An 18,035-nucleotide genomic window follows, 5' to 3' on the forward strand; every position below is an offset into this window, starting at 1 on the left:
AATAAATACAAAAGTGATACTTTGTAATGTGCAACGCATTCGGTCTTGAGCAATACTCAATGTCGTGTTATTGATGATAAAGAAGCAGCAAGAAAGTGCATATTGCTGAGATGTATATTTTTCATTGACAATCTTGAGTATCAAAAGGTGGCATTCACATGAGGTCTTATATGATTCTGAAACTCACATAAATGAGAAGACAACTTGTTAAAATGTAATACATATAATATATATATTAATAAAATAATAATATAATATATATTTATATTTTTTATTTCTTTTATTTTATTTTCTAGTTCATTTTGAACTAGTTAGTCAAGATCTAGTTAGATCCTGACCAACATTATAGTTGTTGGACCTAGTCCAACGACTCTACGACTCTTAGGAAGAGTTCTTCCCACTTCACTCTTCTCTTGTATATATATGGGTGACCCCCTCCTTTGTATTTCAATGCTTCTTGAGCATTTCTTGTGAGAAATAAAATATTATTATCTTTAGTGTGTGCTTTCATTTATACCCTTTTATGGGTTATGCTTGTAGTGTCTCCAATAGACACCCTTTGTGAGTTTTTGTGCTTTTGTGGAAGACCATCATTTCATTACATGGTATCAAAACCTTGAAGACTTTTAGATCTTGAAGAATTTTCACCTTGTTTTCCATGCCTCCTTTGCAAAGGGTGATTCATCCTCTTGTTCGTGACTCAAGTGACTTTTTTTTAAGAAAGAAAGCATTTGGTGGAAGCTTGGCTACCGAAATTTGTAATTGTGCTCATTTTTCTCCTCTCTTATCTTTCTTTTTCTCTCTTTTTTCTTCTCTCATCTATTCTTTCTTTTTGTCACCCTTGTTAAAAATGGATGACAATGATAAGATCACCATCATACCCATGAAATTAAATGACACCAACTATGTTATGTGGGCTTCAATCATGAAGCACCATATTTGGGGAAAAGGGTTGTGGGGTATAGTGGATGGTTCCGATTCGGAACCGAAATTAATTCTCACAAAAGTTGAAAATGACAAAAAAGTACCTGTCACAGAAGGAGAGAAAAATAAGGCCTTGGCGACCTATGAGAAAAAATAGAAAGAGTGGAAGTTAGGGCATGCCAAAATTATGTCATGGCTAATTAATAGTGTTGACATTAAGAAATGTTCTAGTCTTGCCAAATTTGAGCATGTCAATAAAGCTTGGGAATACCTTAGAAATATGTATTCCCTTAAAAATATTACACATGTGTGCAATTTGCAAGGCAAAGTTCAGACGATGACTAAAAACGACAACTATTAGAGAATACTATAATGAGTTATCTGAACTTTGGGAAGAATTGACTCTTCTTGAGCCAAAATGACATTGCTCTGAAGATATCGAGATTCGCCAAAAGCAACTCGATATGAAACATTTTTATCAGTTTATAAATGATTTAAGGCCAAAATTTGAGTCAACCAAATCGGCTCTTTTACATCGTGGAAAGGTTCCTTCTATCATTGATACTATAGAGGAACCGACTATGGAGGAAAATAGACTTAGAAAAAATACTCCAAAATTTGAAGATGATTCCGTTCTAACTGTATCTAGACTGAGAAATTATATGCATACTTATAGGCTGCCCCATTTTGGTAGACAAAATGGTGAATTTGACAAAAGAAAAGTCATTTGCCACCATTGTTATGAGCTGGGACACTATAGGCGTCAATGTTCAAAGTTAAAAAGAAGAAAAGAAAAGAAAGTTGCATCTGTTGGATCAGAATCAAAAGATCAAAATGCACCTGTATCTATGGCTTAATTAATGGAGATTCTTCAACCTCTTCTCAAAAGAGTATGCTCCTCGACTGGAGCAGTTGTTGCATCCCTTTCCAATCCAGGTAACTTTTCTTGGCTCCTCGACTCTGGTGCTTCCTTTCATATGACTTCAAATATCAATAGCTTATCCAAATGTCTTAAAAATAACTCAAGTGTGTCAAAAGTTTTCACAGCTGATAGTACATCTTTTGAAATAAAAGGAGTAGAAAATTTTGGAAAACTTCATAAGTCCAAAAAATTCTTTATTCCAAAAGTTAGATATATTCCTAAACTAAATCTAAATATTTTATCTATTTCTCAAAAATCTGATTATGGGTGTAATATCTCCTTCTCTTCTCATAGTTGTTGGGTACATGATCACCGGTCAGGAAAGCTAATTGAGGAAGGCCATAGAGAAAGAGGACTCTATTATATGGATTTTTTGGAATTGACCAAGAATGTTTTTTGTTATATTGTTTAGAAAATATAATTAAATTTATGATACAAAAGACTTGGTTATCCTCATATGTCTAAAATCCAACATTTTTCAAGTTTAGGAAAATTTTGTAATTCTGAAAGTTTTATTTGTAAAGACTGTATCATTGGAAAAATGAAAAGATTATCATTTCATGATAGAACTTTTGTTTCTTCTAGACCACTTGAGTTAATACATTCGGATGTTTGGGGTCCTGCACCAGTCATTTCAAAATGTGGATATGCATATTATGTAATTTTTGTTGATGACTTTTCTAAGCATACTTGGATTTACTTTTTTAATAATAAATATGAGTTTTTTCACACTTTCAAACATTTCATAAAATGGTTAAAAATAAATTTCAAAATGATATTTTCATTTTTTGCATTGATTCAGGGGAATAATTTATGTCCAAAGAATTCAAAGACTATCTCAATTTACATGGCATCACTCATCAAAGATCGTGTCCACACACACCAGAACAAAATGGCCTGGCCGAACGTAAACATCGACACATTATGAAAATCACTAGGACTTTATAATAGGAAATCAAGTTCTAAAAGGTTTTGGGTAGAAGGTGCCCTAACTGCTACCTATCTCATTAATCGAATATCATCTTCCTCTTTGAAAAATATAATTCCAATTGAAAAACTTGTTAACTCATCTCTAGATTAAGGGTGTTTGGATGCAAATGTTTTGTTTTCACCAACAAGAATGATAAACTCTCTCCTTTTGTGATTCCTTGTGTCTTCTTAGGTTATGTAGATAATAAAAAAGGCTATAGGTGTTTTGATTTTCAAAATAAAAAATTATATGTATCAAGAAATGTATCCTTCTTATAAAAAGAAAGTTTTTTTGAATTTGAAAAGCCCAAGGAAGTCATTGAATATTCCTTTTTAATAGATTTGACTTCAAAATCTAATGAATGTGATCATGAATATGATTTAGACAATGATTAAAGTACTATGATTTTGAACATAATGTTGATAATGAAGAGCAAACTCATAGGGATGTTAGTCTACAATATTCAAGATGTAGAGAATCGAATCTTTCATGTGCATTAGAAAAATATTCTAGGTACAAACCAGAAGGTCATCCAGAATATCTAGACCTGAAAATTTTTTGTCATACAAATCTTTTTTCACCCACATACAAGGCAGTTATTACATTAATACAATCATATGTATAACCGCCATGCTATTCTCAAGCCAAAAACCATAAAGAGTGGGTAGAAGCCATAAAGGCAAAATTGAAAGCATTAGAAAAGGCTAACACTTAGACTATTCAAGATATTCCTCTAGGCAAGAAACCTATAGGTTGTCGATGGGTTTACAAAGTTAAAACCAAGAGTGATGGAACTGTTGAAAGGTATAAAGCAAGATTGGTGGCTAAGGGGTAAGCCAAAGAGTATAGCATCGATTATAAAGGGACTTTTGCTCAAGTTGCCCGAATGACCACTGTTAGGACATTAATAGCTTTAGCATCTATTATAAAATGGCTCATATTTCAAATAGATGTCAAAAATATTTTTCTCAATAGAAATCTAGTTGAAGAAGTCTATATAGAAGCCCCACCCGGTATTAGTATTCCTAAGGGTAAAGCTCTTCGTTTAGAAAATTTTTTAAGGTCTTAAACAGGCACCAAAAGCTTGGTATGACAGGTTTAGTCATGTTATGATTGATATTGGTTTTCGATCTTGTTTGACTAACATTTTTTGTTTATTAAAAATTCTGATGCAGGGATTATTGTTCTTCTTTATGTGGATGACATGATCATCACTGGAGGCGACAAATAGGGAGTTGAAAACATTAAAATGCTTCTTAAAACTCATTTTGAAATGACTAATTTAGGTTTATTGATATATTTCTTAGGAATTGAAGTTGATTATTCCCCTCGTGGGTATTTGATATCTCAATCTAAATTTGCTTTTGATAATGTTTCTAGGTCTGGAATTACAGATGATAAGAAAGTAGACACTCTATAAGTTGTCAACGTTAAAATGCAAATTGATGATGGAGAACCTCTTGATGATCTCACTCCTTACAGACAGTTTATCGGAGCACTTTCTTATCTTTCTACTACTAGACCAGACATAGCACACGCTGTACACAGCTAGTCAGTTTCAGCATGCTCCCACTTTTGTTCACATGGGAGCATTTTTGCATATTATTAGATACATAAAGTTTTCTCTTTCACGAGTTCTTTTTTTGTTTGCTTCATCTTCATTAGATTTAATTGCCTATATTGATGTTGATTAGGGAGGTGATCCCAATAATCGACACTCAACCACTGGTTTTTGTGTTTTCTTAGGTGAATCCTTAATTTCGTAAAGGTGCAAAAAACAACAGAAGGTTTCTCTCTCATCCACTGAAGCTGAATACCGAGTCATGGCAACCACGACAATGAAAGTAGTTTGGCTCAGACGTCTGCTTGCTTACATGGGAGTTGAAGCAACACAAGCTTCACGAATGTGCTGTGACAACAAGAGTGCGATCTATATTGCAAGGAACCGATCATTTCATGAACGCACCAAACATATTGAGATGGACTGTCATTATATCAGAGAGGAATATCTACATGGGATCATTAATCTGCCATATATAATATCAGAGTCTCAATTAGCGGACTTCTTCACCAAACCTCTCGCTTCTCCCAGATTTCACTTCCTCTTAAACAAACTTTCGCTCATTGTACCGTAAGTTTGAGGGGGAGTATTAAAATGTAACATGTAATACATATATAATATATATGTAAATTTGCCTTACACACAATCAAGTTTCGAATAACTTGATACTTTAAACACTCAAAATATATGACAACACAAAATAGCTTTCAAATGCTTTACACCACAAAAAGAAGAGAAGTGCTTCAAATGCACTATATTGATAAGCATAAGGGTACAAAAAACCCTTCAACTATTACACTTACAATGGGTTTAAAACACCCTTATTTATACAGTAAAGCAGCTAATGAAGAGACGTTGGGTTGTTCCCAACGACTCTTATTAGAGTTGTTGGGCTTCAGCTCAACGACTCTTTGTGTACAAAGTCAGACTGTGTACAACAGTCACTGACTGTCTACTGAAAAAGTACAAAAAGAAGAAAAAAAAAGAAAATTACAAAAAAAAGAAAATTATAGAAGATAAAAACAAAATTACAAGAATATACGTATATACTTTAAATTTGTATTTGTATACATATATATACTCTTGTATTACGAAGAGTATGTATATATATATATATATATATATATATATATATATTCAAGTATATACATATATGTATTATTTTCTAACAGTCTCTCTCAAACTTATGGTGAAATCACCGAAAGTTTGTTTAGTAAAAAATTGAATCTTGGTGAGCATAATGCCTTGGTGAAGAAATCCGCAAGTTGATATTCTGATGTCATGTAAGGAAGATCAATAGTCTTCTTTAAATATTCTTCACGTGCAAAATGACAATCCATCTCTATATGCTTAGGTCTTTCATGAAACGTATGATTTCGAGCAATGTATATGGAGCTCTTCTTGTCACAGCATAATCTTGTAGGATTCTGAAGATGAATTCTCATATCTGAAATGAGTTCTTTGAGCCACACGATCTCCATGGTAGTAGTCACCATTGCTCTATATTCAGCTTCTTTGGATGATAGTGACACATTTTGTTGTTTCTTGCACCTCCATGAAATCAAAGATTCACCTAGAAATACACAAAAAACAGTTGTTGAGTGCCTATTATTTGGATCCCCTCCCAAATCAACATCAGAGTATGCAATAAGATCTAAGGAGGAAGAAGAGGATAAAAAAACTCTTATTTATTGTGCCTCTAATGTATTTGATAATTCTCATGACTGCACTCATATGAGTTGATGTTGGAGTGTGTTGAAATTGACTGGCTATATGTGCAGCATGAGCTATGTCTGGTCTTGTAATACTTAAATACATAAGAGATCCCACGAGTTGTCTGAAGGGAGGTGGATTGTCTAAAGGAACTCCATCATCGACTCGTGTCTTCATTCCAACAGTCTTTGGGGTGTCAACAATTTTATCATCTGATAGTCCTGATCTGTCAATAATATCTGAAGCAAACTTGGTTTGTGGCAATATGTACCCTTTGTTAAAGTAGGATACTTCTGTACCAAGAAAGTATGTTAAGAACCCAAGGTCTGTCATTTCAAAAGAATTTTTCAAAAACTGTTTGACTTTCTTGATTTCTTCTTTGTCACTACATATAATCAACATATCATCAACATATAAAAGTAAGATTATAATACCGGCAGAAGAATTCTTGATAAATAACGTTGTATCAGTATAGCATGGTTTAAAACCATATCTTATAATAACATTGTTAAACGTATCAAGTCAAAGCTTTAGGTGCTTGTTTGAGGACATACAGTGCCTTTTTTAATTTAAGTACTTTACCTGAAGGAATTATCAATTCAGGTGGAACATCCATGTATACTTCTTCATTAAGATTCTCATTCAAAAAAGCATTTTTAACATCCATTTGAAATATATTTCAATTTTTAATAGCTGAAATAGCTACAAGCATTCGAACAGTGGTCATCCTGGCAACAGGAACAAAAGTTTTTTCGTAATCCACTCCATATTCTTGAGAATATCCTTTGGCAACTAGTATAGCTTTATGCCTTTTCAATGATCCATTACTTTTGGTTTTTACTTTAAAAATCCATCTACATCCTATGGTCTTCTTTTCAATGGGTAAATTTAAAATTTTCCAAGTGTTAGCTTCTTTAAGAGCATTTAATTCTATATGCATAGCTTTTATCCATTCGGGTAAATTTTTTGCTTTATTATAACATGAGGGTTCAAAATATGAATGAATAGCTATAAGACATGCTCTATGTTTAGGAGAAAATGAGTCATAAGACACAAATTTGTTTGGAATTCTTGATATTCATTCAGATCTACCAATAGTAGTTTGTTCTGAAGGAGTTTCTAATGCTTCATGGTTACTTTGATTTACACTTTCATTGGTTGCATTTTGATTTTTTCTAGTGTATATTGGTTCAAATGTTGTTCTATCTTTAATAAGAGATTCTACATAACTATTTTCATCATTAGACAACTGTTTAAATAAGAAAGAATAATCAAAATTTATGTCTTGTGACATGTTTCCTTCAAATCCACTTTCATTTTCAACAAAATTAACATTTCTTGAGACAAGAAGCTTATCATTTTTTATATCGTAGCATTTAAATCCTTTTTGTGTTTCAAAGTAACCAATGAACGCACAGGGGATAGCTTTAGAAGATAGTTTATCTCCTTTATCATTTAAAACATAACATTTATAACTAAAGATCCTCAGTCTTTGATAGTCAGGTTGATATTTGAATAATTTTTCAAAGAGAATTTTATTGGACAATGTTTTTTAGGGCATCCTATTTATAAGATATATTGAAGTTAATGCAGCTTCAGCCCAAAGATTTTTTGAACATTTTTAGCAATAAGAAGAGTCCTTGTAGTTTCCATAATGTGTGTGTTTTCTTTCTGAAATTTCGTTTTGTTGTGGAGTTCTAGAACACGATCTTTGATGTAAGATTCTCTCATTTTCTAAAAATTGTTTAAATTCATTTGACAAATATTCTCCTCCAGAGTCAGTTCTGAGGATTTTGAGTTTGCTTTCAAATTGATTTTTAATCATGTTATGAAATGTTTTGAAAATTGCGAATACATCAGATTTAAACTTCAGAAAGTAAATCCAACAATATCTAGTGAAATCATCGATAAACACAACGTAGTAAGAGAATCCTCCTTTAGAGGCAACAAGAGCAGGACCCCACACATCCGAATGAACTAATTCAAAAGGCATTGAAGAATAAAAGGTTCTTTGACCATAAGGCAAGGCTGTCATTTTACCAAGTAAACATTCTTTACATTCAAAATTATTTTTACAAAGATTCTTGGTAACAGGTACAAAATTTAATTTCCCTATATTTGGATGCTCAAGTCTATGATGTCAAGTCCGTATATCTTTTGTTTAGGCAGTGTTACAAAAAGATTCCTTTAGAATACAAAGGAAATCCATATAATAGCGATCTCCTTGTCTAGAACATTCCCCAATCAATTTTTCGGACTGACGATCCTGCACCCAACATTTACTTGATGAAAAAATGACATCATATCCATGATCCGAGATTTGAGAAACTGAAAGTAGGTTAAGATGAAGTTTTGGTATGAGTCTTATTTTTGGAATATAAAATTTGTTATGTTTTGTCAAATCATTTTTAAAAATTTCAACACCCTCTATTTCCAAGGCGGTGCCATCGGCAGTGGAAACAAAGGATGCATTTGAATTAGGTTGACATTCGGATAATATAGACTTATGTGGGGTCATATGAAAAGAAGCTCCTGAATCAAGAAGCCAAGAGCACATACCAGGAGTAGAAGAGGATGCAATGGCCGCTCCTGAGGTAGATCCTTTGAGTAATGGTTGCAATGCATCCGTTAGTTGAGATAATGATTTGGTGAGGTCTTTGAGATTCAGAGTATCCTCATCTTGTTTTGGTGGTGCAGCGGCAACACGTTTTTCTTGAGGCTTATATTTGTATATAGGACATTGAGGCCTAATATGACCCGGTTCATTACAGTTATGGCAAATGAATTTTTATTCTCCTCTATTCTTACTAAAATGAGGAGGTTTGTATGGCCTGATGTAATGCCCTGGTTTAGATGTGGCAAGTGCGCAATCCTCTTCTAGGTCATTGCTAGAAGTAGCAAGCACACTAACATTTTTACTCATATTTAACCTAGTTTCTTCTCCACTAAACTTAGTGAGAATCTCATCAATAGGAGGAGGTGACGAAGATGATAGTAAGGCGGCCTTTGTTTGTTCAAACTCAGTTCTCAAACCATAGAGAAAAGCAAAGAGTCTATCTTCTTCAACTTGAACTATTCGCATTTTTATACACTTACCTTCTCATTTGGGTTCAAATTGGGCAAGTTGGGTCCATATAGAAGATAACTCCATAAAGTAATCTCTTACATTTTTATCTCCTTGTTTGATATTTCTAACCTTTTCTCGGAGATAATACTTGTAAACCATATCTTTTTCGGTAAACATTCCTCTAAGATATTCCCATGCTTCATTAGCCTTTTTGTAGCACAATAGGTTTGAGGCAATTTTTATTTTCACTCCACTTAGCATCCATGAAAGAATTTTTGCGTTTTTCATTTCTCATTCATCTAATTTCTTATAGTATTCTTTCATGACTTTGTCTCTTTCGTCAAGACTAGTCTCAATTCCATTTTCACCTAATGTAATTTTGTGAGTAGGTTCAAGAATAGTACCTCTTAAGAATCCCCACAAACCTTGACCCTTAATAAATGTCTCCAAGTGTCCCGCCCAAATGTTGTAGTTGCTTCCTTCAAGTTTGAACGACGGAATAAAGTTGAAGTTGCTTGTATTGTGTGGAAAAATTCACCCATGGTGAATTAGAAGAGAATGATCACCACCACTACGGAGAATAAGAACACTTTTCGAGGCAGCCCACCAATGCACGTTTGATCATGCACCAAGCTCTGATACCATGTGAATTTGCCTTACACACAATCAAGTTTCAAATAACTTGATACTTAAACACTCAAAATATATGACATCACAAAATAGCATTCAAATGCTTTACACCACAGAAAGAAGAGAAGTGCTTCAAATGCACTATATTGATAAGTATAAGGGTACAAAAACCCCATCAACTATTACACTTACAATGGGTTTAAAACACCCTTATTTATACAGTAAAGCAGCTAACGAAGAGACGTTGGGTTGTTCCCAACGGTTCTTATTAGAGCTGTTGGGCTTCAGCCCAACGACTCTTTGTGTACAGAGTCAGACTGTGTACAACAGTCAGTAGTTGACTGTTGTACACTGTACACACTCAGCTACTTACTATGTACAGAAAAAGTACAAAAGGAAGAAAAAAAAGAAAAGCTTCAGCCCAACGACTCTGTGTACAGAGTCAGACTGTGTACAACAGTCAGTAGCTGACTGTTATACACTGTACACAGTCAGCTACTGACTGTGTACAGAAAAAGTACAAAAAGAAGAAAAAAGAAAATTACAAAAAAAAGAAAATTACAGAAATACAAGAATATACGTATATACTATAAATATGTATTTATATACATATATATACTCTTGTATTACAAAAAGTATGTATATGTGTATGTATATATATATTCAAGTATATATATATGTATTATTTTCTAACAATATATTAATAAAATAATAATAGAATATATATTTATATTTTTTATTTCTTTCTTTTTATTTTTATTTTTATTTTCTAGTTCATTTTGAACTAGTTAGTCAAGATCTAGTTAGATCTTGACCAACATTATAGTCGTTGGACCTAGTGCAACTGCTATAAATAGAGACATTGGACTAGGTTTAGGAAGAGCTCTTCCCACTTCACTCTTCTCTTGTATATATATGGGTGACCCCCTCCTTTGTATTTCAATGCTTCTTAAGCATTTCTTGTGAGAAATAAAATATTATTATATTTAATGTGTTCTTCCATTTATACCCTTTTATGGGTTATGCTTGTAGTTTTTCCAATAGACACCCTTTGTGAGTTTTCGTACTTTTGTGGAAGACCGCCATTTCATTACACAACTCACTTTCTGATGTTTGGTTGCTTGTGCAAATGAGACTCACTCTCATTTGTATGAGAATTTGAATCTCATAAGACATTACCAAACATGCCCTAAATGTAAAGGAATGGACACAAACAGGACTTCGTGGCGTAGTCCACATGGATGGGAAATATATTTTGATAATCATGATATTCTGATAATCTGTAGAGCCTCTAAGTTAGAATGCCAGGAAATAAGTGGAAGCTATAGAAGCTACTGTTATAGTTGTGGAGGCAGTACTTGTTAAAAGAGAATTTTCCCTAAAGCAGCTTGATTATCTGAAAGGAAAGAGTAATTTCCAATGTGCATACAATTCAAAGACCAAATTGTAGGTGCGCTATGAGTACCAAAACAACCTAAAGGCAGTGAGGCAACCATAGATACAAGAACCAGAGCTCATAATTTTTTTCCCATAGAAACTTAACAAACGAAGAGATCGAAACTGAGCCCGTTCAAATATACAAGAGGATTAGTACTGGAACTGAAAATAATCCCTGTTATTTCGGATCACTTTCAACATGTCATTGCATAGACTGCACAAAAATGAACTTACCTATCAAAAATTTAGTATAATTTGTTGGTTCAATTATGGTTTGTGATAATTAATGGCTTATTTGGTGGTAATGTCCAACCTAATTTTCTGGTTGTTTTAATGATCACTTTTTCAATAAAAGTTCTATTGTTAAAGTCAATGAGTGCTTAATTAAGCTACTTTATTTGTTGCATTTGAACTTTTTCATATTCATTGCAGTGATGGATATTTTTCCTTTCTCCTTTAGCTGAATTTATTTCTTCTTTTGGAAGAAGCTGATGATTAAGTTTTGCAGTCAGAAGGGCTACTTCAGAGGAATGCTTTTTCATCGTGTGGTAAAAAACTATGTGATTCAAGGAGGGAATGCAAACCAAGTTGGAGCTGCAGATGATTGGACTTTTGGAGGGAAACTTCAGGGTCAACTTGACACAAGGTCTGTGAAATTGGCATTATCTGTCTGCACTTACTACTTCAAAAATGAATTATCTGATTGCCCATCATTCTTTTAGAAACTACAGTTCTGGTTAGGTTTCAAATATTATGATTAGGTTGCATTTCTGTTATCTAATTGACAAGCTTATGATGTAATCCAGTCCGAAGCATGAGGCGTTTATGCTTGGTACTTCGAAGGCTACAAGAGATGATAAGGGCTTTGAACTTTATATCACAACAGCACCTATTCCTGATTTAAACGATAAACTCATTGTGTTTGGGAGGGTCATAAAGGGAGAGGACATTGTTCAGGTACCAAGATTTACTGGTGTTTCCAACAAGGCCATGTGTGCCTTTTCATTTGTACATTCTTTTGTTTATTTGGTTGGAATTCTTGGGCTCTTAACTAATAATATATTTCATCTTCATGTGTAATTTGGCATGATTTTAACTTTTTTTCTCCAATTTATAGTCAATATAGTTCTTCAAAATGACTAGTTATTATATGTACCTTTCCACATGCAGCAGTTTGCTAGCGCATGCCTTGGTTATTAGATTCTTTGTTTTTGCTCTTGGTTATTAGATACCTTGTAGTTCTGGGTTCCAAGTGATTAATCCTTATTGGTTCCAAGATTACCTTGAAACCATGGTTTCTCATTTAGTTTTAGGTTCAAACCTGCATAGATTGTTTAGCCTGATCTGACTTTACCTCGAGAGTCCAAGCTAATTATCATTTAAAGAAGATGAAACTTCCCAACAACAAACACTGAGCTGCTGCCAGGAAAAATTAGATTAATGGCGTTCACATCTTACAATTTGCATTGGAAAGTCCAATCAGCATGTGTGTGCTTGCCAGTTGGACAAATGGCATCAAAATACATGTGCACTTTCTTAGCAAGCATATTCTTGTCCATAATGTTGATTGACTTTGTCATCTACAAATCAAGGACAAGTTCTGGATTTGCAAAGAAAAGTAAAAGAAGAAACCATGGATTTTCAATTTTTGCCATAGTTGATTAAGCTTTCACATGGACATGAACATGGATGTTGGTTCAAATACTGGATGAGATGATACAAAATACAGGGATGAAAAAATCTTGAAATATAAAATATAGGATGCCTTTATATATTTAGTTATTTGCATATTAATAGTGTTACTTGTAATGTGTAAGACTCCCAAGCTTGTGCGAGCTACCAAGTCAAGACTCAAGATCATTAAGAAATACAAATCATAGTCATGTCAATGAAAATTTATAATAAAGAAAACATAATTGAAGACAAAATGGAGAATCACTTTCATAGACAAAAACATTGATGAAGACATTGTGATGATCATATTCAAGATAAGTTTGGGTTTGGTTCATAAAGTGTTATGGCAAATTCTGTGCCTGGGTTTGGCTTTTGTCCATCAAGTGTTATGGCATATTCTGTGCCTGTATTGGTGTCACAAGTGTTGACAGGACAGCATGCAGGTGAAGCATCATTGTGACACATGTTTTGATCTCTGGTGGAATGATATTAAGTAAATCCAGGTCATGGTACTCATGCTTCATGCTACTGGAGTCAAAAGACATGATGTGTTTTTTCTTTTGTTACATTTTTCATATCAGGTTTTGGTAAGAGTGGTATTGAGAAATTTTTTCTGGCACAAGAGTTTTTCTTATACTTTTTGTTGTTACAATATATTCCTTAGAAAGCTGGTGAAGTCAGGAAGTGGGGCTTTGCATCAATAAGAGCCTACTCTTGTTGGTTTTTGTCAGAAGAGCTCTTTATGGCTTCCTAACATATAGGTGTAATCCTTCTCTCTAAGAAATGTGACTCTAGGGAAGTTTTTATGATTTCATCGCTCACTGCATTGTAGTTTGTATAAAGGGAGTACCACCTGGCTGCATGGTTACGTCTAACAAGGGTCACAGAGGAGTTATATGTTAATGATAAATATGCTTCTAAAACATTTGAGATTTAGCTTTTAGAATTACTAATTATTCAAAAGTAACTGCGTTTCAGCATTCACAGTTGTTGCAAAGTGGCGGATCTAATATTTTGAATATTAGTGTTTGTCAAGTCTTGCCATCATCATCTCCTTGCTGCATCAATATTAGTGATGATCCACTGCTTGTTCTGGCCGCCTCAGAAATTCATCAATTGACAATCCACTGCTTGTTCTGCCCACCTCAGACATTGTAGGAATGCATTTATATATTTGTGTCTCCTATTTCTACTCTGCTGCAGTTCATTCGTTATATCTCTTAGTGGAGCAAAAATGTGTAGTAATTGATGTAGTTAAGCTTACCAATTTTTGTGCTCCAAAATTTCTCCACTAACTAGATAATAAAAAGGATTGCCTTCATTCCTGCAAAATTTTGAGAAATCTTCTGTGAAATTCGTATCGACTGTAATTATGCTCTATGATGCGACATGTGTTTCTCAATTATCAATAAATATTCTCTGGCTATATTGCCATCAAGTATTCCTGTTTTACTGCATATAGAAGAGTGCTTGTCAACAGAAGGTTCCAGTTGTTAGTGGTACCTTGTTTGTTTATTGATGCTCCATTTGTTAATTGTATATCTTTTTCATACCATTTCAGGAAATAGAAGAGGTTGACACTGACGAACACTACCGGCCCAAGTCTCCGATAGGGATCATCGACATCATCTTGAAATGAGAGTTCTGAAGCTTTGTCACATCAAGAAGCTTCTGCATGTTTGTATGTCATACAGGTCATCTGGAGATGTCATTTCCTTGCATGTGAATGCATGCTCCTGTTTAGTTTTGATCAAATGGGTGCATGTGCACACGTAGGACCCATGCAAGGGCATGAGAAACTTGTGCGTACGTGGGACCTGGTTGGCACAAATAGCTTCATTCATGCATGCTGTGTATTTTTGTGCTAAATTCATATTAGTTTTGAGTCTTTTGACAGTCACTTTCTGCTGTAACTTTTTATCATGAGATTGAAACCCTGAAGTCTGACCACAGATAAGAGGGAGAGAAAAACAGAAAAATGAGAAAAGAGAAGAGACCATGACAAGCAGTTATGGCAGATGTGTTCTTGAAGTAAAAGAAGTGTTTGCGAGTCCGTTGGGCATGAAATGTTTGATTGCAGATCAATTTAAGAGCAAATGTTTAAATTAGAAAAGTAATTGCTCCAATTTACTTTGTTTATATGTAAATGGTACGTCTTGATTCTGATTAGGCTAGAAATGCATGAATATTTAAGCATTATCTACCTGTAGTTTCTGAAATAAAATGGAAATTCTAGTATTCTATTTTCAAGAATGAGCTTAACATAGTTTATTTGATAAGAATCATGTTTTGGATCATGTTTTTTGGACACAAAAATAAGTTTTTTCAAGTCATGAAATTTTGGTACATTGTGAGCCTTTGATTTTTGAAGATCATAAAAAACCTGCATGTATGCCCGACGTCGGCCTTGCAGCAAAGGTATGCACACCCATGGGTTTTGAGGGGGCGTGTGAATGTGAGGGATTCTCTTTGCATGGGGCCTGCGCACCCATGCAAACACATGATGCATGGATGGACGGGACATTGCATCACTCATATCACTTTGGGATGTGTTTTGCTGTCCCAGGGTGTTCCACCCTCTATGGAACAGGAGAGGAAACAGGATACCTTTGAAAAAAGAAAAACAAACAAAATGTGTCATTGTCCTGGACTGTCTGCGGGCAGGACAGGATAGGGCATTATGTCCTTGTCCTCCCCTGTTGGCAAATCAAACGCCCCCTGACCTCATTAAGTCTTTAGCATTGTGATGTTCACAGGCCTTTGTCAGATGAGCCGAGCCCTTGTAGGTAGCACTGAATATAGTTTAGATTTGGATGGGTTATTCCTGCCTACCAACATGAATAACTGGCTGCTTAACATCCACGAAATCTCCATTTGTTTATCATGAAAGTGGACATGCCAAATGAACGGAGCCCTTGTATGTAGGCTATAATGCCTAAACGGTTCATATTTCATCATTACTTCACAACAAAAAGATAAAGCAATGATAAACATACCTACTACTACAAGGCCATAGAGGTGGACACCAACCTTTCAAACGGCTCTTTGCCAAACTATAAAAAAAAATTGAACGGGTTACCTTCTTTAAAGTGGCCGCACCTGAACATGAGATATGGTGTGGAAGTGTTACTAGCCCAAAGAATTCTCCAAATCCTAATGGGAGTATGGGACAAGTCATTGTGCATTAGTTGTTTTGTTAATGTCATGGTCTCGAATAATTAAAGTGTGTTTGATTACCTTGGATCTCAAATATGAAGCAAATTGAGATCTTAGGCTTTTGAGATCCATGTATCTTTAGCCGGAAGCCCACCCCACCCATGAGAGAGAGAGAGAGAGTGTATATTATTGTCCAACTGTTCAAAACGAAATGGAACCCTTGAAGTGAAATTAGCATGGTTTCGTTTATTTCCAAGCATCCAAACAAGCTTTAAATAGGGTCATTCAGATGTCACGATCATTTTCTTGCTTCTGTGTTTTAGATAATTGAATATTGGCATTTAGACATCATGCATGAGTATTTTTTAAATTTGATAAACGTTAGGTAGATCACAACTGTCCTGCCCAACTCTATTCAATGAATCGACCACCAATTGGGGCCCTCATAATTTTTATCCTTCAGATATCGATCCTCAATGATGACTTCTGTCAGTTGCATCTGTAGTTAGGTCATGAGAGTTCTTAATTTCTTGCTGTTATTAGCCTATTTTGTTTTTCATGGGTTGTGATATCTCATCACACCCGATTATCTGTTCTGTGCTTCACTGATAATCAATAGATTCCTTTTTTTACTCAAAATAAAATAAAATAAAATAAAAATACATTTTCTTTTCACTAAGGAAGCGACATGCAACCCCTTTTTTATTGTTGTCAAAATTAGAGGTTGCTCCGTGAACAAAAGAAGGATTTTGAAACGTGTATATAACTCCCGTGCTCACACAAATGTAGGACATGTCTTGAAGAACATGAGGGGTTGTTTGATCCCCCATCCCACGCCCGTTTTCAGATGGCGCAGCCACTGGAAACGGGAGATGTCCACCACACTCATTTTTCATTGATCCAATCGTTATGTTGAGAACAGGACGGACGTCTTAAAAAAAAAATCGATCAGAGGGGTTGGGGGTCTGACACTTACCCTCTCAAAGCCCCCCCCCCCCCCCCCTCCTCTCTCTCTCTCTCTCTCTCTCTCTCTCTCTCTCTCTCTCTCTCTCTCTCTCTCTCTCTCTCTCTCTTACACACCTGTGCATCGGCCGGGCAAGGCCACCGGCAGCCGACGGGGACACCCCCAGCCCGCCATACCACCCTGCTCTCTCTCTCTTTTCCCCTTCTCTCTCTCACCCCTGTGCAGTGGCCGAGCGACGAGGACACCGACGACGACACCCAGGTCTCTCTCTTCCTTCCCCTTCTTCTCTCGAATTAGGGCTCTGAATAAAAAAAATGCTTTGATTAGGGATTTGAATCATTTTTTTTTAATTAAACTTTTTTTATATTTAGTTTGATTAGGGCTTTGAATTAAATATTTATAATTAGGGTTTTTCTTTTATTTAACTCCGCCTGTGTAGTTATACACTGCCGGTCCCAAGCCCGGATAAAGGAGGAGGGTTGTGGTAGGCCTGTGACAGCCAGCATAAAAACTTTGTCATATCCTATGAAAATGAACCAATATGAGAATTTCGTTGGGGCGTTCCCTACTGAGCGACGCGCTGTACTCTCTAGGCCCGGAGGCAGTGATAAATGTGCAAGGGTTGCTAGGTCGTCGCCTAGAAGCGACGTGTCACACCGGCGCCCGAGTGTGGTGTCAAATAGGCAAGGGTTCCCTCACTTTGTTGGACGGGTGGGGGTAAAGAAGTTAGTCCAAGACCATAAAATTAGGTTAGCCACTTGGAACATAGGGTCTTTAACTGGTAAGTTGGTAGAGTTAGTAGATGTTATGTGTAGGAGAAAGATTGATATTTTATGTCTTCAAGAGACCAAATGGGTAGGTGAGAAAGCTAAAGTGATAGAACCTTGGGGATATAAGATTTGGTATACAGGAATAAATAGGAATAGGAATGGAGTAGGGATTGTTATAAGTCGTCAGTTTATAGATAATGTAGTTGAGGTCCGTAGGAAGGGTGATAGAATTTTACTTATTAAATTA

At 35.1% G+C, this 18,035-nt stretch overlaps 1 protein-coding gene across 3 annotated transcripts in view; it reads left to right on the forward strand.

The window, feature by feature from the left end:
• Positions 1 to 14,929, forward strand: part of LOC149834103 (peptidyl-prolyl cis-trans isomerase CYP21-4-like) — a 50,507-nt gene extending 35,578 nt beyond the window's left edge. For all 3 annotated transcript variants that reach the window (XM_090009966.1, XM_090009967.1, XM_090009968.1), the window contains 3 exons: positions 11,733 to 11,870; positions 12,031 to 12,181; positions 14,460 to 14,929. In XM_090009966.1, coding sequence (XP_089866092.1) covers positions 11,733 to 11,870; positions 12,031 to 12,181; positions 14,460 to 14,537 — 367 coding nt within the window. In that variant the 3' untranslated portion in view covers positions 14,538 to 14,929. The remainder of the gene's footprint in view (positions 1 to 11,732; positions 11,871 to 12,030; positions 12,182 to 14,459) is intronic.
• The last annotated feature ends 3,106 nt before the right edge of the window (positions 14,930 to 18,035 follow it).

Source organism: Nuphar pumila, chromosome 6, assembly GCF_984573655.1.
Source record: "Nuphar pumila chromosome 6, dmNupPumi1.hap1.1, whole genome shotgun sequence".
Taxonomy (NCBI): domain Eukaryota; kingdom Viridiplantae; phylum Streptophyta; class Magnoliopsida; order Nymphaeales; family Nymphaeaceae; genus Nuphar; species Nuphar pumila.